Source organism: Phaseolus vulgaris, chromosome 11 (genome assembly GCF_051622355.1).
Source record: "Phaseolus vulgaris cultivar YP4 chromosome 11, ASM5162235v1, whole genome shotgun sequence".
Lineage (NCBI taxonomy): Eukaryota > Viridiplantae > Streptophyta > Magnoliopsida > Fabales > Fabaceae > Phaseolus > Phaseolus vulgaris.
In genome coordinates this window covers 587394-609797 of record NC_143508.1, presented here as the reverse complement: position 1 = coordinate 609797, position 22404 = coordinate 587394, and the positions used below count along the sequence as shown (strand labels likewise).

At 32.9% G+C, this 22404-nt stretch overlaps 1 protein-coding gene across 3 annotated transcripts; it reads right to left on the bottom strand.

Moving 5' to 3' along the window:
* Positions 1-545: 545 nt before the first annotated feature.
* LOC137824751 (structural maintenance of chromosomes protein 6B) lies at positions 546-21086 on the bottom strand. 3 transcript variants are annotated; one of them, XR_016517381.1, is made up of 28 exons: positions 20715-21086; positions 20472-20577; positions 19841-19974; positions 18356-18411; positions 17648-17734; positions 17220-17540; positions 15324-15443; positions 14400-14534; positions 13529-13605; positions 13366-13441; positions 12733-12807; positions 12452-12556; positions 11622-11791; positions 11422-11524; positions 8531-8643; positions 7548-7752; positions 7011-7142; positions 6389-6503; positions 6189-6274; positions 5973-6093; positions 4563-4699; positions 4352-4454; positions 3450-3529; positions 3300-3378; positions 3018-3075; positions 2016-2113; positions 1312-1406; positions 546-880 (listed from the first exon to the last, which is right to left on the bottom strand). XR_016517381.1 is itself a non-coding variant. In XM_068630426.2 (28 exons), the coding sequence occupies exons 1-28, from the start codon at positions 20887-20889 to the stop codon at positions 823-825; spliced, it is 3195 nt and encodes a 1064-aa protein (XP_068486527.2). In that variant the 5' UTR covers positions 20890-21086; the 3' UTR covers positions 546-822. The 3 variants fall into 3 exon arrangements, 2 of the variants coding, with proteins under 2 accessions (XP_068486527.2, XP_090153479.1); XM_068630426.2 differs by having other exon boundaries at positions 5998-6093; XM_090297353.1 differs by lacking the exon at positions 18356-18411 and having other exon boundaries at positions 5998-6093; positions 20715-21013.
* Positions 21087-22404: the final 1318 nt, after the last annotated feature.

Sequence of the window (22404 nt, the reverse complement as noted above, 5' to 3'; positions counted from 1 at the left end):
CCCTCAATAATTATAATACGTTTTTTAATAGATTGGTGGCAAAACATATTTATATTCAATATTATATATAAGTTGTGTATATTTAATATAAATAAGCATTTTAACTCTTATCACATCTGTTCAACAAGTCATGCCACTGTTTCCTAGCTAAAAATCAATGACTAAACCCTAGAATTTTCATTTTGGAGCTAATTTCACTTATATAGTTCCTAAGAATTATAAAATAAATTGTTTATTAATTTTTCATAAAGTAGTGAAATTTAAATTTAAATATTTAACAAATTAATTGCTGATAAAGATATTTAAAAACCATTCATGAGCTAACACACCTATATTTGAGATAATATTTGGCTTAGTGAAAAGAAATTTAATTAGTTATCAATTAAATTACTTGAAACAATACATAATTCGATTTAACTTAGAGACAACAGATTTACTACATTTTATTCATCAATTCTTTTTTTCACAAAATTAAGGGCATTTCTATTTACTTTCTTAACATTGAAAATAGTCTACTTTCCGAAATAAAAAATGAGACAATTTTATTGTAGCTTCATAAATTTTATCTCTCACTCAGATAAAATTGGAATATATTTAAGGAATAGTTCCAGACACAACCTTATCTACTTATTTACATCAATTAAATAAAATATTTAACTGAAAATGTATAGATCAGGGTTAAACTTGCCCCTCAAACACCATACAACAAAATAAAATTTAAAGCATATAATTATCAGATAATGGACATGATTAAACAAAGAATAAAAAAAATACAGTTTCATAGGGTTTGCAGCTGCCATAAATAAAGCAAATTACAAAGGATCAAGAACGAGGAGCAGCCATCTGCATCTTTTTTATCCTGTCTCCCGTCCTCACCATGCTGCACATTCAGATATCAATAATGAATAATGATACATTGAGAATCCACCATTTTTATATAACCACATTACAACTCTCAATACTATTATTTTAATAATTTTTCATATCATTTAATTACAAATTTATCTTTTATTATATATATTTATTTCTAAATTCATCCCATGAAGAGTAATATATAACTCTTGGATTCGTCAAACCATCATTTTTCCAATAATATAGTCAAGATTGGGGATCTAGGTTGTTCATCCATTTTATCCAATTTTGAGATATTTTAGGGTTTACAGTCATCAATAAAAGAATTTCCTTTCTTTCCTATATTTTCTTTGATTATACTTTGAGTTCATAAAACCTATTTATACTTTAGTATAGTGCAGTTCTTGGAAGCTGATTGCTGAAATGATAATAATCTAGGTCTATTGTTGAAAGAAATACCTAGTATCATGCGGAGTGATGAATATCCACTGTGATCCATGCGCCTCCGCAAAATCAACTAGAGTGTCCAAGCTGATTTTTCTGCTTACTGCATCCTGAAGATTAAATCCAAATTCCACCTTAGAAAACTCAACAGATTTCTAAATTTTATATAAAACAAAGTATAAAGCATATTTATCAATCATGGAAGGTAGCTAACCTCAAACACTATAGCAGTATGGTGCATAGCTTATATAATTAAATATTAAATACTAAATACAAATAACTGCGCAAAGATTAAAAAAATACTAAAAAATCTGTGTTTCTCAATAACGATAAAAAGTTCAAGGTTTTGGTACTAAGTAAGCATACAGGTAAATAGAAACAAAGAATGTCGTGAATAATATAAGACATGGAGAAAAAAAATGGGGGATCAATGGGTATGGGTCTAGTACAAACCGGATGCAAATCGTCAAACAACTATATGAAGCTTGTGTTGCCCAACTGGTTGGAAGATAAGAAGTTTGTGTTGAGATTATTTGTATAATGGTTGAGACACCCTGAAGTGTCTCATTTTATTTTATTTATTCTTTTGCTAATAAAAAAAAAAACAAAACTACATACATCTAAAAATGGCCAAGTAAGCAACCAAATTATAGCACTATTATTAACTATATGAAGGTTAAAAGTAATAATCCTAGATTAGTAGCAACAAACAATTTTACCATGAAGACATCAAATTCGTCCATTGCCCTAAAAGGGGCCTCTGTCATTTCATGAAGCGCCAACGCAAAGCACAATGTTGAAAAAGAACGCTCCCCACCTAATTATAAAAAAATATATAAAAAAATATACAAATACTAAGTAAAATCACTAGTGGAATGGATGACTAAATCATGTACAAAAACAAAGCAATGCATATGTAAACAGATAACTTTTTTTTAACCAAAGAAATAATGCTATTGCATCACTATACAGGTTGCAACCTAACCAGGTTAGCACTACAACCTGTACCAATCATGCAAACAGATCATTTATTTACATTGCATTAGTTACAAATAAGACTGAAGTAGTGAATATAAGTGGGAAATACTCTCACCTCACATGCTAATTTTGTAAGGTTAACACTCAAACTCAAATGTTAAGAAAAGTTTATCCTAAATCTGTTATTAGGTCACCTATCATTTTATACAAACACTAAACCCGTTAGTGTTGGCCGTGAGAGGATGTATAGAAGAAAAACTGAAGTCCAACATTGACAAGAGATTAAGCTAAAGCAGAGCTCGGATGTGAGGGACAACTCTCACTTTTGTAGAGTTAAGTTAAGCCCAAATGCAAAGACTATAATTTCCCCTGGCATAAAAGATATAAACTTATGCAATCTATTAGAAGATATTAGGGTAACAAGTTTTACTAGCAGTGAGTTTGGGCCTGAACAAGTAGTACTAGTAGTAGTAATGAATGAAATCCATACAAACACGTGAATGGGGTAATAGTAATTGATAGAAACATCTTAATATCTAATTTGTTGGTACCCTTCATCTTTATTTTCCCTTTTCCTGGGCTAAACCCTAAAGTTTCAACATCAACACATAACTGTTTCCCTCAATCATCTGCCTTGAAATTAAACGACAACAAATAAACCAATATATATATATATATATATATATATATATATATATTTCATCCTATGATGGCAGCATATTCATCACTATCCTATATCGAACCTGAAAGCCCCCTAGTATCTCGAACGGCTCTGTTTGATGCATCTTGTGGCATTTGTACCTAAAAATAATAAATAAATTAAAATAAACAAAGGAAACAATTTAGGTCACACGCACTGAAGTCCGAGAAACACATTTATACAGGTACAAACTGAAGGTTGACATAACACGAATTAGTATTTGTTCACTTCACAAAAAAAATAATAACTATAAAAATTTTGCTTATTTGAAAAGGGAGGGTAAAGGATACTGCAAAGAAATATATATATCACAAAGTAATTTTACCTCAATCATTAAGGTTTTCTGTTCATAATTAACTTTGATAAGTCCACTAATCCCCTTCTTTCTCAAATGGCCATTAAATCTGAGGATGATTTAAAGAAGTCAAGGTTAAAAGGAAAAAAAAAATCTTGTGACAGTAACAACAAGGCATACTTCCAAGAAAGTTGGTGCTTCAGATATGTTGCATTTCTCTGAAACTTTCTCGTTCGTAACTCCAAAGCTCTCTGGCAAGCCTGCAACAATATAGAAAAACTTACTCCCTAAAAAGCATTAACCAAGAACGTCACCTCATCAAATGTCTGCATCAAATGAAGAATGAACAAGTAAAAGAATTCTATCACACTTGAAAAGGGATATTGAAAAACTAAAAGCTATTTTCTGATAATAAGAAGGTGGATTAAGTGTATATATACTATATAGGGACACTAATCATAATACTTAAGGCTATAATCTAGCTTTCATAAGTGCAGTTAGAAAAAAGGGGAAATTAATCTATCATGATTACAGTTAAAAATAATTTGGCAATCAGGCAGCAAGATGAGAAAGATGGATGTGTCGGAGGTAACCGATTGGGTCATCATTCTTTTGAAGAATAATTTGGTTGGCTGGGACAAGTGAAGAAATGGGTCCTCCTCAAGAAAATGGGGTTCCGGGGGCAGGGGGAGTTCAATAGTCTATATTTCTTGTTTTCCATTTCTGCAAGGAGATGTGCTCCAACCATTGTTCATATATCATCATTGCTTCCCAACAATAGTCCTGTAACAGGGATTTATCTCTCTGTTTTAGCTCATTCAACAATTTTGTCTCGCAGTTGTTCTATTCATAATTTTGGGTCCCATCACGTGGGACAATGCCTGGTGGACCTTATTTGTGCTGAAATTTAATTTATATAGTAGAAGAATAGGATAGCAAGGATCGGTATCCATCAAAAGAACAAACTAATCCAAAAGATAAATATTTTGGGTGAATGCAAACAGGTGGCTTTATTTATACCTAACAAATGCCCACAAAATTGCATTTATGGAAAAGAATAAATAAAACCAAAAAATACATACATCCAATTTCTGTTGAAGGGTTTTGTAAACTTGCTGCCTTTTCATAATCTTACGCTCTTTTTTCTTATACAGCATCCTAAGATCATCGATTGATTCAGAGTACCTAAATAGGGAAACCAAAATGAGAGAAAATCATAATGCAGACATACAAACAGAACTCCTGCTCGAGCATAGCAACCTGACAAAATAAATAAATATATTAATGTCAAACCTTTGACTCTCGCGCATAAGTGTCTGATTAAGTCTTCCTAATTGAGAACTGATTTGCTCCGGGGTATTCCCATCACAACCTCCTAATGAATCAAGTTCATTCTGAGAGCATATTATGGAAGCCTTTTCAACGCTTTCCTGCAGTTTGAACCAAGGTTGGTATCAGCAAGATATAGATACTAATATATCTTTTATGATTTAGATTACTGAGTTATCCAATAATGCATGAGTAAATCCCAGAACACATAGGATTAGTGAAGTTAACAGCAGATTTTTTTCATGCACACAACACTTGTAATAATAAGCAAGGTAATCTTTCCATTCATCACATAATCTTGTTTATTAACGGTTAAGCAAAATATAAAGTATAAAATCCGGGATCTACAGAAAAGAATCTAAAGGATAGTACAAAAAAAAGCTCTAGTGCAGATTGGAGATGGCAGTACATATGTCTAAGATGCTTGCTTTTTTTCTCTATCTATTAGAAACGTTTGAAAAGTACACTTCTTATGGAAGTTTCGAGTATCCAGCTGGAGCAAAATCCCCAAAAATATAGCCATATTTCTCCCTACACAACTAACATTGGGCAGGTTTGTTTCCTTATCTTCCAAAAAGGTTTTGATTTATTGGGTTTCTCAAGGGTCCTTTCTTGACCAATATGCAATGGGAATGCCTTGCTCTTCTGAGCTTTCACAATATTTTTTCCAACACTTCTCTTTCTCTCAGTTGCTACAGGAAGAACATTGATCTTCTCATGGATAATGACATATGAATAAGAATAGGGCTTGCATTACAGCATGAGGAATAAAACAATATTTATATGAATTGGGATTTGTTTACATTTTGGTATTTGTAGCTAATTTGGGGATTTTTAATAATTTCATACTTTAGGATTACAAGGCTGTCAATATGGGTTAGCTAGGCAGTGGCAGTTTCCATGACACATGCAATATCAAGTGGATTTTCAGGTTTTCTGATGTCCAAATATTTCCTAGATAAGGTGCTATCAACACAAGAAAAAAAAGAATTAAGCAGAATGCAATCCTGCATAACTTTTAGTTAATTTCTACTTCAAATTTATATAGTGGAAAAAACTGTAAGTAATTGAATTCTTCTCATTTTAAAACACTTGAAATAAGTTAGAGAAGAAATTAAAATAGGAAAGAAATTCTTAATGTACACCCTAGAAATAAATTATTGAAATAAATACAATAATTAATAATAACTTATTGTACTTGTAACCCTACAATATCTGAATATTCACAGTAATCAATAGTATCTCCTAGTATCTAAAGAGAAACATTTTAGTTTTAAGATGCTAAATGGTCCAGTTCATTGACCACATACTTGCTTTCGCATCTAATAGAAAAAGTGATAAGCATATAATGATAGTTCAGTCTAAAATATTTACATCACTAATCTTAACCAATATGCACCTCGCGCTTCTTTGTAAGCTCCTGAGAGTGGTTCTCTGCCTCCTCAATATCAAGTAGGACCTTGTTTTTCATGACACCCTCGTAATGATCCTTTGCCTGTAAAATGTTTTTAAGAAGAAAAAAAGACAACGCAATTTAAAAAATAAATGGGTAGAAGATATTTTCAGGTATTCAATAACAAAAAAAAAAACCTTTTTTGCAGAACCCATTTCTTTTTCAATTTCTACAAGTTCACTCTCAGCTTTCTCCAGGGCAGCAATTTCACCATTCGCTGATTCTACATTTTATGGCATCCAATAGAATATGCATCACATAACCTTTCTACAATTCAATAAACAGAACTGCAGATGATCTCACTGACATGAAACGAATAACTCGTATTATATCATACCACACAGTTTGTCAAATTTTACTTTAAGATCATCTGCTTTTCCTGCTGCTTCAAGCCCCTTTTGCTGATGGCCCTCTAGCAAAACTTGTTCTTCTTCTATTTTTTTCCGGATCTCCTGGTGTTCAGTAAGAATAAAACATCATTTCAACTGAGAAACAAAATATCAAATTTGCAATGTCTTAGGAACCAGTAGCAGGTTTTAAAAGTTTTGCACCCTATCGTGTCTCTAATAAACTTGAATCAATCAGCCTTATGAAGCTTTGTTAAAATTTACAGCACAACTCATTCTTAACATTTGATGGATTCAATTATAAGTCTCTTTCTAATATAAAAATTGATTATTGTCTATATTAACAAATGACTTGAGATCAGTTTGCCTTGGGGTTTCAACTCTCTCTGGCCCTCTGTTCTTCTTGTTACCTGCTGTTAGCAGAGGTGTAGGGCAAAGGACACAACCTCCTTAAAGTTGCATCCCCCATCCCACACCCAACCAAAAAAAGTATGAAAAGGAAAAAAAAATAGTTTTCACTGCATGTTTGTGCCTTCACAAAATTATTAACACTACTGCTTAGAACAAGTAGAATGTCTAGTTGAAGAATGGAATGGATGATAGAGAACAAACTGAAATCTCTTCAACAAGCTCATCAACAGAGGACAAAGGTGTTGCACTATTTTCAGCGGTGTGCAAATGCATTTCTTCCTCCAGAGCTAGCTTCTTCGAAGTAAAACTTTTACCAGCAATTACACATTGTCTCTACAAAGAAAGAAAACAAAAACAAAAAGGCATCAGATCAAGCACACATCACCGGTACATGTTAAAAGGTAATAATGAAGTTAATGATTCTTTTCTTAAAAAATAAAACATAGTTTTATCTTATCCATTTTAGTATTTTTTTTAAAATATTATTTACATTTTAGAGGATTTAGAATTTTACACAAGGAAGATTTTTAAGTCCTCTTCTCAAGATATGTTCTTTTTGTGGTCATGTAGCAGTCATGGTTGTAGCTTACCATTGGAGTTAGTTCTCAGCGATTTATTTAAGCATGAAGCAGAGTTTTATCATGTGGTGTTATCAATTCTTTCCTTCAAGCAATATGATATTGCAAAAAAATAGAAGGTTTTTGAAGAAAAATATAATCTAATAATACAAAAATTTACCTTAATAGAACTCATATTTTTGTCAAGTTCCTCCAGCTTGACTTCTGCCACTCTTTTATTTCTTTTACATTCATTGGCAACCCTTTGTTCATCAGATGCTTCAGCATGAAGTTTCTCAATCTCATCTTCAAAAGAACCACAAAGACGACCAGTTCTTTGCCTCTTATTTGGATGAAGAACAGTCTGCACTGGACCTCGAGAAAACCTAAAAAGAACTTAGATTAGGAAACACAGTTCCAACTTGTGGGCCATGGCTTGAAGATACACACGTACACAAGAAATTTTCATCAGTCTGAAGCTTTGATCCATACTGCTACGTACTAAAACTTCTGTACTGAATTGACAACAGGGGTTGGAACTCATGCTGAAGCATTTGGTTGAAAGAAAATGGAACATATCATCACAGATAAGTATTGTATTTCAACATGTTAGAAGGGCCTAGGAGCATGGCTGTAACAGGACTGAATCCCAAAAAGCTTTTCTTATTGAGGTTCTAAGACAATATCAAGGAACACTGACTGATCACACGTTTTACTAGAAAGACAGCAGCTATATAATATCCAAGATAAATAATCTTGTCTTTTTCATATAAAGGAGTAGAGGGTTAAAAGATTGGAAAAGGAACCCCAAACACTGAGAGGTGAATGCAAGAACTCTCCTGCCAAGGACTCGAGTTCACAATGAGGAAAACCCAAGTTCCACATTAACTAGAAATAGTGACAAAACACAGTATATAAGTGAGAAAAACCCTCACCACAAGCTAGTTTTGTAGAGTTGAGTTAGGTCTAAACCACTTTGTAAAATGATATCAGAGCCTATCCTAGATTCATTGAAAGGGTCACTCACCATGTTATCCATATACCAAGCCATTTCACTCAAATGTGTTGTATAAATATGAATTGCTAGTAAATAACAGTATCTATTTACAGAAGAAGTTGTGCATGCAGGACACTGAATTGCAATGTCAATTAGTAGTGACTTACATTCTACATCCATTTGCTGTGTAGACCTCCTTCAAATTGTGGATCCTTCGTTCAAAGGCAATCACTTTCCCAACTTCATAATCCTTGACTAGAACTTGTCTCTCAACACTTCCCTAGAGAAGCAATAAACATATTAAGTGGAAGACAAAAAAATAATCGAGAGGGTACATGGTGGTTTCAGGGTAAAGAGAGAAGTTGGTTCTATCAGTGGCAGAGCAGTTATCATACTTAGTATACTATCTTTCAGTTTTCATATTGCAAGGAGCAGTGCTCCATTCCATCATTGTTTAAGTTCTTTCTTCTTCATACTATTTCATAAAACTTTCACTGTGTTAAGGACATTATTCTTCAGTGGACTATATTAAATCCAAAAGAAAAACAATAAAAATGATACAGACTCAGGTATTATAGTGTCCAAATCCCACATCAAGCACTATAAGATGCTTGGTGGAGTATTTAAGCATTGATTCTTCCGCTTAAGAGCTACATTTTTAGGGTGGGGGTCCCCCAAGCGCTGCTTATTTATTGGTATTAGAGCTGGTTGTCGATGCTTAGGAGCAGTGCTGTGATAGGGACCTAGTATTATAGATGCCTAAGCCCCGCATCAAATAGTATGGGATGTTTGGTAGAGTATTTAAATGTTTCAAGCACTTAGTGAACTCCACCAAGCATCTCATACTACTAAATGTGAACTAAGGCACCCCACAATAACCAAGTCCCTACCAAAAGCTCTTGTTTCCTACATTCATGCTTAAGAGCAGTAGGCTGACATCCTTACAAAACCAGGCTCAGTTTATTATAGTCCGGGTTCTCAGCACTTCTCACCTCTCACTCTAATTTGGAGGAGGAATGACAGTATACATACAGCTTATGTTTGAGCACATGCTTTAATATCTCTCTCTATATGTATTTGTTCATTAAGTAGCTTACAACTCAGCGGAGCTAATTACTCTGGCTACTACCACCTGTCTCTCTCTGTTACAACTACATTGTACTACATACACTGAGCTTTTAGTTTAAGGAATCAGAACTTCAATAATCATTTAGCAGTTTTATTTTCTGTCTCATTTTCTCTGAATCTAAAAATTCTTTAGTACCTAATCACTATTGTTAAAAATATGAGAAATATTTAATGATTTTATCTCAGAATATTTTACAGTATCTTAGATAATCAGTTAAGATTTATTCTTCTTTTATACTTTATAATTTGTTTCCATATTTAATTAGGATCTTTATAATTATACAAAATATCTTATTACAATCACATTGAATAGAATATGATTTATATGCATTATTTTATCATATATACAAGAAAAAAATCTCCTATAATTATTTGTATTTATTTCAATTAGCTTATACAAAAAAGGACCCATACACAGTTATCAACTTGCATTTATTTTTCTCTCTTTCAACATTTTATCAAAGTGGTGTCATCCTCCATGACCTGTTTTATTACTATTGCGCTGTTGAGTTCCCAAAAAAGAAAAAAGTGGCACTGACACATCTCTATTGTGTCCTGGTCTAGCTTTTCACTTTGATTCGCAACTGTCATACAACATCGCTGACTTTTTTTGTGACACACCCTACACTCCACCTTTCAAATGCCCAGACTCTATCTATGTCCAAGATGCAGTGGCACCAAATTTGTACCAGATGCACTAACCCTGACTTCACCTTATATGCCCTAACCTTGTTTCTATCCCAAAATTCGTTATCAAACTTAGTTTCAAGTTTGAGTCTCCAATAATATTAGGTTGATGTTTCCAAATGTGGTTTTGAGAAGGACGGGTCTGGTTTGCTCGCCATGAATTTCTCTCAAGCTAATAAACATTCCATCAATCTGACTCTGACTAAGTTATTTTTCTCTCCACCTATTATTGACTATAGTGGAGCTCAATTTTTGTGTTTTTTTTAATTTGCAGTGAATTATTTTGTTGTGACAAGCTAAATCTTAGTTAGCATAAACTTGAGGAGGAGAGTTAAAAATATGAGAAATATCTTATGATATTATCATAAAAAAAAATTAGAGTATCTTATAGACGATATCTTAGGATGCATTTTTCTTTTACATTTTATAAATTGTTTCCTTATTTAATTAGAATCTTTATAATTACAGGGATATCGAATTAGCATTAGAATATGATTTATAGGTATGTCATATCATGTATATATGAATAAAATATCCTAGAACTATTTGTATTTATTGAAGTCAACTAATATCAAATAGACTGAAGTCCATATACACAGTTTTCAGAATCCCGTGCATCTATTTTTCTCTCTTAGCCACCCAATATGTAACACTTCTTTAAAAGAAACCAATAAAAACAGTCCTTTACACCAAGTAAAAGCCAGGAGCATAAAGTTATGAAGCAACTGCTCATCCAAAAAAATCTCTTATAAAGATTTGTGAATTGCATATTGCCCACACATGCACCAAAGCCAGACATAATTGCAACAAGAATTTGGCTTCTTTTTCATCTCTCACATATAGTAAAGATAGTCAACAAACACCAGCCAATAACAAAAGGGAAAACCCAACACTCTGAACATGCAAAAGAAAGAATTCCACACACACAAAAAAAACAGTTATAGAACAATCTACGAAAAAATGTGGCTAACTGGGGATATATTTAATATGCAAGAATAATTAATTTTGGAAATGATTGATGGAGAGCTTAGAAAAGATAACTTCAGATAGAAGAGTTTATAACTGAAAAGATTTAAAACAAGGATAAGATATCCTCCCACTCCCAGAATAACATGTAGGAAAGAATGGGAAAGAACAAAATAAGGAAAATATAAACCAAATGAACTGTGATTTCCTTTAAATAAGCAATCAATATTCATTGAGATAGAACATTATTTTCAGGAAGCAAATATTAGTCAATTACCTGATCCACTAGGACATTAATCACAGTGTGATTCTCACATTGTAAGACAGAAAGAATTGATGGATGTTCTGTATCAGGAAGCAGATGTTGTGGTATCGTCAACCTATGCACCAGAAAGTAAAAGAATATGACCACAACCAAAAATATGAAACACAAACTAAGACAGGAACAGGCAAACGGATATGGAGCTAACAATGTACCTTGGGATTGAAAAATCATAAATAATAATTTGAAGGTGACCATAGTTTGCTTCCTTCGCACATTGTTTCAAAAGACGACAATCCGCATGATTAGTCACTATAAAAGAATTGAGCAATCTCCCAATAGCATATTCAAGGGCAAGTGCCCATTTATTGCCATGAAGAAGCTTCTGTTAAACCATAAAAACAATCCAACATAATAATTTGAATAAGTAATTGACATGCAACACCTATTTATCAATATTAAGCAACTCTGCTAAATAATAAAAAGCAATGCCAAGTAATACAATCTAGTATGGCTTATTAACTGCGAAACCAACCACAATTTAATTAATTGACAAGGCTAAGAAATAAACTTGAAAATGGCATTACATCAATGAGAAAACTTGGGATAGATAGCATTAAGCATGTAGTCACACCTTTGTAAAGATTAACTAACAACCAGGGAACTGAGAATATATAAGAATTTAGAAGGAAATAAAATAGAATTACAGAGCAGGAGTCCCCCATGTCCTAACTGTATCAAGGAAAAGAGAAAAATACCAAACCTGATACCTATAAACCCCACAGAAAAACCAGGTGCATAAACCCAAAATGAAGCAAATAAACCATCTTATCCAAATATGAGAAACCAAGAGAAAAATATTGACAAATGAGATTAAAATTATATAGTTATATTATATCAGTGTCTTCATTTATTTCTTCCACTGAGAAGAAGGCAACACAGCTAACCAAAGAAAGACGCTTAATTTCATTCAAACCAAAAGACTCTGCATATGCCGGGAAAGCAATATGTAATATATGACAAAAGGGATTACATGTTATATTACCAAATGGGCACCAATTGGACCAATTGGAGGCATCTTAAACCTTTGGTGGTGCCTCTCAATTATTTGTAACAAATTGATTACTTTGCCTCCTCCAAAAACAGTAATCTGCTTCCAAAAAGATTGTCAAAGCCATGAAATACTGTTCTTATCAACATTAAAGCAAGGAATTTTACAAAAATTTATTCAGTCTATTACATCTGATGGAAATGAACAAAATACACAAAAGCAAAAACTAAAAGCAACATTTTAAGCTTCATAAAGAACTGCAATATTTGTTATACCTTATTGTTTTGATGTTGTTGAAGATCACGGATTCGACACATGATAGCATGGTGATTTTTTTCATGATCATGAATCTATGAAAAGGAAATGAATTATACACAAGGAATCAGCTTTCTTACTCAAGAAAATGAGTACATGCATGACATCCATCCATATATATAGACTCTTGATAGACTTAGTGGCTGGAGACAATTTGCAAGGCTATATTAAATGAGTCCAACTTCGTATACTAATTTCCATGAACACTGAACAAATTCTAACATTACATACTATCCCCTAAGTGCATTTACTAATTTCCAATATTTAGAATTCCAAAGAACCCCCTCCGACTGACTAGCACTCTGACAAAGTAACAGCTTTCAGACAAATTCATAATCAGATTTATTGCATGCTTGGTTTATCTTATTTTAAGGAAACAATAACTTTTTATCAGCTCCCTAAATAAAAAAAGCCCATTAAAAGGCACACATTACAGAAAGTTTAGTGTTACAAGAAAAGGTAAAGAACATGTAAAAATTCTGAAAATTTAATTGAAATTAGAAAATCAAAACCGTAAAAAAAATGTGTTGACGAGCAACCAAAGAGAGAATAAGGATTACAACACAATTTAAAAGCATTAGTAAACAGCACACCTTATCAGCTATCTTTTGGATTTCATCATTTTGCCTACGTATGCTCTCCATTAAAGAAGCATCTTCTTCTTTCAATCTGAAATGACCAAGGATAATTAAAAACTAGAACTTCAAATCCCAAGTAAAACACAAATATGAAAAACCACACAAGTAAAATTATAACCCCTTAAGCTTTAACTCAGCTGCATGAACCTCATCTTTAAGCACCTTCAGTTTCTCCTCCACGTTAGATTCTTCAGCCTACATTATTATGAAAAATAATAGGAACTGAAGCTTATTTATAAAAAAAAATGGCATTGCTATCAAATACGAGCAATTCAAATTGATGAAGCAGATCAAAAGTTAAAACCAAAGTACAACCAAAAGGAAAAGTGATAAACATTACAGAAAATGATACTGAAAAGAAATTGAAAAGTAACAACTAACAAATAGGTAGTTTAAGTTGAATATGACATGTGTCAATAATCAATAATTAAATATATTATAAGCCATAACAAAGTGCCAACCAAAAAACACCACACAGTTTTCCCCCAATCCAACCCCTCCGGCTGAAAAGAAGAAAGCCCAAGGAGCCACAGTTAAGGCAGGCTAAGGGTGACCACAACTAGAGCAACTTTCCAACACACTCTCTCACATCTAGGGCTATGGGACAAGAACATGGCAATGCAGGTGACCCAAGAATAGACATACAACAGACTCTAATATCATCTAATAATTTGGGCTTAGAGCCTAAACTCAACCCCAAAAGCTGGCTTACAAGGTAGTAAGGTGAGGATCCAATGAAGGCATCCCAGAGAGGTCGCAATTAAAGCACGTCAGAAGTGACCACCAACCACAACAACTTCAGAACAATATCCAGATTTAAATAAAAAGATGTCAAAAAGAATCGAAGGAACCAATGAACAAAGCAAAGTGTTTCACTGAAAAAAAGAAACGAGCTGAAACTTGAACAAAATTAAATAAAAAAAAGTATTAGCATAGATATAGAGTAAGGAACGAGAACAATAAACTGAAAAAAGTATCACTTGGAGAACCTGAGTATTTTTTGCATGCTGCTCGCGAATGTCCTGTACTTGTTGTTCAAGCATTTTAAGTTGCCGTACCATCTTCTGTATGTTGCTAGTTTTGCTTTTGCAGTCTCGCTCAAGTTCAAATGCCTCTTTCTTTGCCTTCATGGAGGAATATGCATTTGCAACAGACAGAATATGAAGTACGAGTAATGAAAATCAAAAGCAAGATAATTATTGAAATATAAAATAATCATCTGTAGTCTCCCTTGAGTTCTAAAGCATCTTTCTTTGCCTTTAAGGAGAAAGATGAATTTGCAACAGACAGAATATGAAGAAATATTAATAAAAATCAAAAGCATGAAAATGATTGATGCATAAAATTAGTCATACTATAGTACAGAGTCCAAGAGAAATCTATAAAGGCTCTGCAGGTTTATCATAGGAAAAGCAAAGGGTCAAAGTTGTAACATGTTAGTTGGTTTTGTTATTTTTCTGTTATTTATTTTATTGTAATTCATATAGGTAGATCTTTTTGTGTGTAAAGGGCAGGAGGGGAGCTCCTTTGGGGGTATACTCATATACCTTTGCTCTAGGGTGATTCTAGCCTTTCTTTCAGCAATAAAGAAGCATATTCAATATTTTTTTTCCTTGTTTGGGGGTTAATATTTTCTGGCAGGAAGAAACTGATATCACCACATCCGAAAAAAATAACCTAACACATTAAAAAGGGGAAAGTCTTCCAGATCACCTAGTTCAAGTAAAATGACAAGCATATAGCTGAAAAAGGAGTAGTGCAGTATGAAATATTCAAATCACCTAATTCAAGTAAATGACAATCATATAGCTGAATAAGGACTAATGCAGTATGAAACTTTGATCCACATATAGTTCAAACAAAGCATTTGGCAAAAGAGGAACTGGGAGTAAGACCACCCACTTCTAACATACCATGGACACAGATTGGTTTAAATTTTCCTTCATTTGCTTAACTTGTGATGTCTTCTCCAACATTCTTGCAATTTCATCCCTCTTCTTGGAGCAGCTTTCCTTCAACTTTTCAACCAAATGCTGCAAAAGAAATTAGAGTCCAACTTAACACTATTAGAGATAAAATAAGCACAGAAAAAGAAACAGTGAAGATAGCAACAAAAGTTAATAATGATGTATTATATCATATTTGTAGGCAAGCCTTAGCAAATAACATTTTAAGTTAAAATATATGAAAACTATCCAATACTATCTTGTACTAGAGATATTTACTTTATGTTAAGATGCCCATTCGAGTTTGCATTACATTTTCATTTCATTGTAATATCCTTTACATTTCATCCATTAGTTAGTTTGTCAAGTATTCAGTTATTTGCTAACTTTGGAATGAGTCATATTGCGTAGACATTTAAGATTTCAGTCTCTAAATTTTGAACTAAAGATAATTTTCTAGTTCACTTTATCTTACACTCTTTTGTTTTCCTGGGAATTCTATAACGCTATCATAAGCTTGTAACTGACCCAAAGCATGGCTTTTGCAGAAAGTTCTTCGTTCAATCAAGAACTTCACGTAGCCAACACTTTCTCACATCCAATCTTCATTCAACTTGATTCCAAGAACTTTCTGTCGTGGAAACAGCAAGTAGAACGAATTGGTCACAAGCTTCTTGCTTTTTGGCCAATCCTACCTTACCACCTCAGCATCTTACTGAGAGAGTACAATGTTGTTAACCCAATGTATTTTGATTTTGACACAAGATAAACCTACTATAAATTCATGACCTTTATTGTTTTTGAAATATTTCATTACAACATGGATGCAAACAAGAATAACAAAAAACAGGAAAATGGATCAACAATGGAAGAAAATACGCAATGTATTATTTCTGGTGTAGAAGGAAAATGCAGAGGAGTGAATATCCCCATGGCCCATAGAGCTAAATTCTTTTAGGGAATGGAAATTTCTCTGACCCTAACTGAAAATGACTCTCTCTGCATACCCAGTCTCTCCCTACACAATCCCCATAGAAGAAAATTCCTCTCACATGATTGCCTCACCCCTTTCTCTTTCTGCCACCTCAACATTCTTTCCCTGCAACTTCTTTTCCTTCCGGGTAGACCCTCCACACAATGGGCTTATGCTGGCTGGTCTGCAGTCTGACAAATTACCATATCCCCATTCAAGGTCCTAACAAACACTAGTATCAATGAAAATGCAAACCAAACAAATTATCATACTATGAGTAATCACATATTTAGCAAGACCAAATTATATGTTAAATTTTATCCCGTGTGAAAATGCATTAAATAATTTTCCATTATGTACCCATCTAGATTTTAAATGTAGAAGGCACTAGCAATTCTGGCAAAAACTGAGAATTATACACAAACAGCCAATGAAATTCCTAATCCTATCTTTTATGTTCTACTGTAAACAATCTTTGCTTAATGTTAATGTCAGAGATCCCATGTTGACTAAAGATATAGCCAAAATATAATATATAAGTGGGTGTAAATAAGTTGTGAGGTTGAATTAAGCTTAAAAATCAGTTTCTAAAATGATATCAGGTTTATTGTAGTAAGGTTTGGTAGGTCTACATGTCACCTGCTATCAAACTGTTATTTTTGAACCTCTCACAAATATTTCTTCCCACACTTGAAATGTCCAGCTATCATTGTGATGTGATAGAGTATGTGGAAGATTCCACATCGACTAAGGAGAAGGTTATATTATAGTATATAAGGGTGTATATCTCCACTTGCAAGTCAATTTTGTGAAGTCAAACCGCAAAGAAAAGTTCATATTGTATTGACAAAATGAAAACTACTGAGTGCTAAGCACATAGGCTAACATACCAGTTGTTGATCAATCTTAGCCTGGCAAGTAGGTATCCGGTTCTTCAACTTTTCAATCTTTATATTTTGTTCCTCTAGTTGCTTGTCCACATCATAAACCCACGACCATGCAAGTTTCTTCTTTAACTGCTGAACCTGTATGGATATTTGTTCAACATGTTCCATGTTTCTAATTTTAACTTGCAGCTCATTAAGTTCATTCTCTATGGGCCTTATTGCAGTCTCTAACTCTTTAATTACTTCATATGCCATAGTAATTTCCTTGAAAATGCTTTCCAGCAGATCATTGACTTGCTGAAGAAGTGTGGCCTTGTAAAAGAACTGATTAATAAAGTGTCAGTGTTGCTTCTAGTAAGGTTTATTGAAACAATAACACCAACTTTAAGAACTAACTATTGCTGATCAAAAAAAAAAAATTAAGAACTAACCTTAAATTTATCTTTGTTATTCCCAGAATGCAAAAATTCCCTGCTTTTGTCTTGAGTCATAATTACACATGGATTCTCCACATCAATCTGCAAATGAAGAGATTCACAAAAAGTTGCAAGAAAGAAATCACTGAAAAAGAAAATAAAGGCATTGCTGAAGATTTAATGCATGTTCGGGTGAATATTGTGGAGTATTAATTGAAAGTTTTGGTTCAAAATAAGACAGTGTCTTGTTACTTTAGACTCAAAAGTATTTGGAAGCTTTTAAGAGAAAATTCAAACATGTTATTATTGGTTATTTAGGCGAATGCAATGATAGGAAATCTAACATTTAACCCTACTTATGCACAAAGAATTTTGCCCAAAGAATTCAATCAAAACTCTGACTCATATTTACAAAATTAGCTTGTAAGTTGAAGATTGCATCTCACCTATATACTCCACCCTATCCATGTCATTAGTTGACATGGGAACTCTAACAAAAACAATCAAATAAAATATATTACTAATCCTGACCTACTCAAGTACATTAATTATTCTCAGACATCCCCCTTCAAAAGATAAAATGGGAATCAAGCATGTCAATAATAATGCTTTTTAAATACATCATACAACAATTAAGCAAAGCATAAGAACAGGTTCAAAGGATGTCACATTACTACAAGATAGAACATTAAAAAAATAAGTGCTCCAGGAGAGAAAGCCTACATTAAAATGTTCAACGATTTCTAGAAGCTCTGCTTTTCGACTAACAACTTTCCTTCCTGTCAACAAACCCCAGATATAGAACATAATGGTGAAAAAAGCATCCTTAACAATCATTTATAAAAAAAAAGTTCTTATCCAAGGGGTTGATTAATTACTGTAATGTAACATTTTATTTATAAAGAAAACTCATCTCTCTGGGAATTATCCACCAGAAAATTAACCCTATTTAACGCACAGTTAATCATCATTAGACATTCAATAATAATTAATGAGAACATGGATTTATTTATCTTATATCTGACCAAATATAGCCTTCACAGTAAGCTTGACATGAAGAACATCTTGAGGCAGTTTGCTGGATTCTGGGGAGTTTAAAAGGTGCTCCCTGGCAAAGACTACTTTTCAAGAAAATTACGCAACAAGGACTTTAACTGTTCTCAAAATATGGACAGAGCTGCTGACTGAAAGTTAACATTTGGCTACAGTATATTTGTTTTGGGGAAATTTGGTCACTTAAAGATGCAAAATACAAAACATTGTGGCTAGAAGTAATGCAAATCATGAATATAGGGCAATGGCACAAAAAGGTTGAATAAGTTTGTTATTCAAGAATTTAGTTACAACTTGCTATGACTCTCCCATGAAGTTCTACTGAGATAACAAGGCTGCAAATAGCATTTTCCTAAACCCAATTCAACATGATCAGACAAAGCATATTGAAATTGACAAATATTTTATAAAAGAGAGGGCAGATGTAGGCCTAATTAGTATGTCATTGTTTTCCACTTCGTAGCAAGTCATAACAATTCTTACACAAGGATTCTCAAGACCTGATTATAAATTCTTTGTATGCAAGTTGGGCATCCTGGACATCCATGAATCAACGTGAGGGGAATGACCATTTGATGTGTCTTTATGTTAAATTTAAGTTCAATTAAGGATTTTGGAAGATGTAGGTAGCTAAGACCAAAATAAGATCATTTAGATCCGAATTTATTTTATTCTCCTTTATTCTAAAGATTTAGATAGTTAGGATCAATACAAGATTATTCAAATATGACTTTATTTTATTGTCATTTATTTTCTCCCTGTCATATCCTTGTATTTATTCTGTAATCAGATGGTTAGGTTAGGATCTCCCCTAGTCATCTTTTCCAATATAAAAGCACATGTAATTCTAATCAATCATGAAGAAGAAATATCATTTTATTATTCTAAAATTATACTAATAATAAATCAGGACACTAAACAAATGAAGACAGATTTTCGGCCATGATCCCTAGAAGAAATCTCCCAAAACAAGGAATTTCGGCTTCTATTAAATCAGGAAACATACACACATGGGCCCTGTATCTCAATAAAATTTGATAAGCGTACGAGTGGGCCCTATATCTTATGAAAATTAATCTGTTGTAAACTAAAACATCATAGCAGTAATAGGCTTTGTACTGAAAAAAACAACAAACACATGGAATGGAAGCACACCTTGGTGATCTTTTAATGTAGTAGAACTTGTGGATTCAGATATCCTACGTTCTACATTGATAACGTCACCATATATTTCAGGCTTGAAAGCATCCTCTCCTTCATTTTGAATTTCAACTTGGATGACAGCATTACTACAAAGAGAGAATAGAATGACAAAGAATTGCGTAAAAACATTATATTGGGTATGTCCAATAGCAACTATATCAACAATATGAACAAAAGAAGAGAAAACAATGTATCCTAATTCACCCCCCTAATATAATATAAATCACTTCGCATATTTTCTTATTTAAGAATTACAAATAAACTATAAAAACAGAAATGTTGATTATCACTAGACTCAAACCACAATTAGCTCCATTCATTTATCATCTAGTTTGGATGCAAGATTCTCAATTCTTCAGGGTCCTTCCTATTATAGGAGACCAATGTACTGAACTTAGAATCAAGAACCTTACTAAGAATATTTTATCCCAACCCATCTTCTTACTAAGAATATTTTATCCCAGCCCATCTTCTTACTAAGAATAATAACCTTGTAGATAACTCTATTCATTCGGAACCCCAGTGGTGTAATCCATCTAAGGTCAAATTCTTCATACAAAGAGATAGAAAACAGCACACTTACCTGGCACCAGTTTTAATGAAATCCTTCAAAGAGGATGCTCTTTGAGTTCCTTTGGCCCGACAGCCAAATGCAACACACAGTGCAGTTAGGATTGCACTCTTACCACCTGCAAAATCCCAAACAAAACAAACACCGTATACTTTTCCTTCATACATGACACAGATTTGCCAAACACTGAATCTTGAATTCATAAGAAAAACAAACACACACATATATGAATACTGAATAGAAAGGGAAACTGACTTCCGTTTTGGCCGGTGATGAAATTGACATGGTTTCCGAACTCGGTCTCGTGTTTGGAATGACACATGAAATTCTCGAGGCGAAGTCGCTTGATGATGCCTGCTGTGGGATGGTGAAGAGTGGGCGAAACCCTAGAACTCGATTCCTCCATGCTCTCTTCTCTTCCCCGTTTCATTGCTGCTGTGCAATGGATTGCTAGCGCTGTGCCTTAACTCAATTTTATTGAATTCAAATCAACTCAAGTGGGAGAAGAAAACTCGCCACTTAGGAACACTGCAAGAAAAGCAGAAGAAAATAATGGGAGCAAAACTCTTAATGGCGGGAAGGAAAAAAGGGAGTTAGGTGGGCTGGGCTTTCGCTCTTCAAATTCTTATTTGCACTCCCCCATTTTTTGGGCTCTACTTTCAGCACCCCATAGTCCACATAGTCACAACAGGAGCGTGTTTCTCTAGTTTCTTAATTTGATTGTTATGATACCATGATTTTTGTTTTAATTTTTTAAGTACCTAATGTAATTTCAATGCATAGTAATTAAAAAAATTACTAATAAAAATTAATTTCAGACATAAAAAATAATTAATTACTATATTGATTATATTATATATTATTTATTATTTTTTAGACTAAAAAAATTATTCGTAAATGCTATTATTAATAAATTAATAATAGAAATCAATTTAGATACCAACATTTTTTTATTCTCTACCATAGTATCTAATTTATTAAATATAGTAACTAATTATTTTTTATTTCTAAAATTAATTTATATTTAATAATTTTTTTGTTATATATATATATAATATAGTCTCATATTATTTAGAGTCGAAATAAATAATAATTTATATACACATTTCTCTCTTAACTCTCTGAAATCGACACAAGTGACGGAACTTTCCGCTTCGAAGTGAACAATACCTCAAATGTAATTAATTTAATATATATATTGTGTCCTTTTTATGAGTCTCAACTGTTATGAACCCACTCGTGGATCCAAAAGATAGTCTAATTGTGTCTTAATCACGTTTTATAAATAAACTGACTTGATTATGATTAACTGAGGTTTTACCGAATCTATTGAGATTAAGTGGATCATTTGACATTCTCGATTATTCGGTTGTCTTTTCGCCTATCCGGTAGTACAATAATATAATACTAGTAAATCAAAAAAATTAAAGTAAAACGAACTAACTAATTGAATGTGTGTGTGATCAATCAATTTAATATGATTGAAATGAACGAAGCCATGAATGAAATGATAATTAAGCAATAGCATTTTACACTGATGTTTCCCTGTTGGTTTGGTTTGATGTTGAGTGAATTTCTAACTGATTGGGTTTTCTTATTCAAAGTAAGGAACACTAATCCTTCACCATAATGTTTCAACAAGTGAGGAATGTGATATTGTAGCATGTAATAACTTAATTTATGGTCAAAAAACTTATATTAGGGTTACAAATTGTTAGATACATTAATAGTATTCCAGCCATTTTGCGGTAGAACAAAGGATTAGGTAAAAGTTCTCAATCTTAAAGGAGTGAGTTTTAGATTTGGATCCATGGTGTTAATTTGGCATGTTTGCAATCTACAAAATCATTATCCATAAGTACACTTAATGTTTATTTTTGTTATGGCTACAAATTTACTCAAGAACAAAACCCTTTCCATATCAATAATCAGAACTTTGAAATTT

Coding starts and splice junctions, on each gene's coding strand:
- LOC137824751 (XM_068630426.2), bottom strand. CDS start 20,889: ATGAAACGGGGAAGAGAAGAGAGCATGGAGGAATCGAGTTCTAGGGTT. Junction 15,444..17,219: donor CTAAGATTGATCAACAACTG/GTATGTTAGCCT, acceptor TTTCTTTTGCAG/CATTTGGTTGAAAAGTTGAA. Junction 3,530..4,351: donor CCCTTCAACAGAAATTGGAT/GTATGTATTTTT, acceptor ATATTGTTGCAG/GCTTGCCAGAGAGCTTTGGA.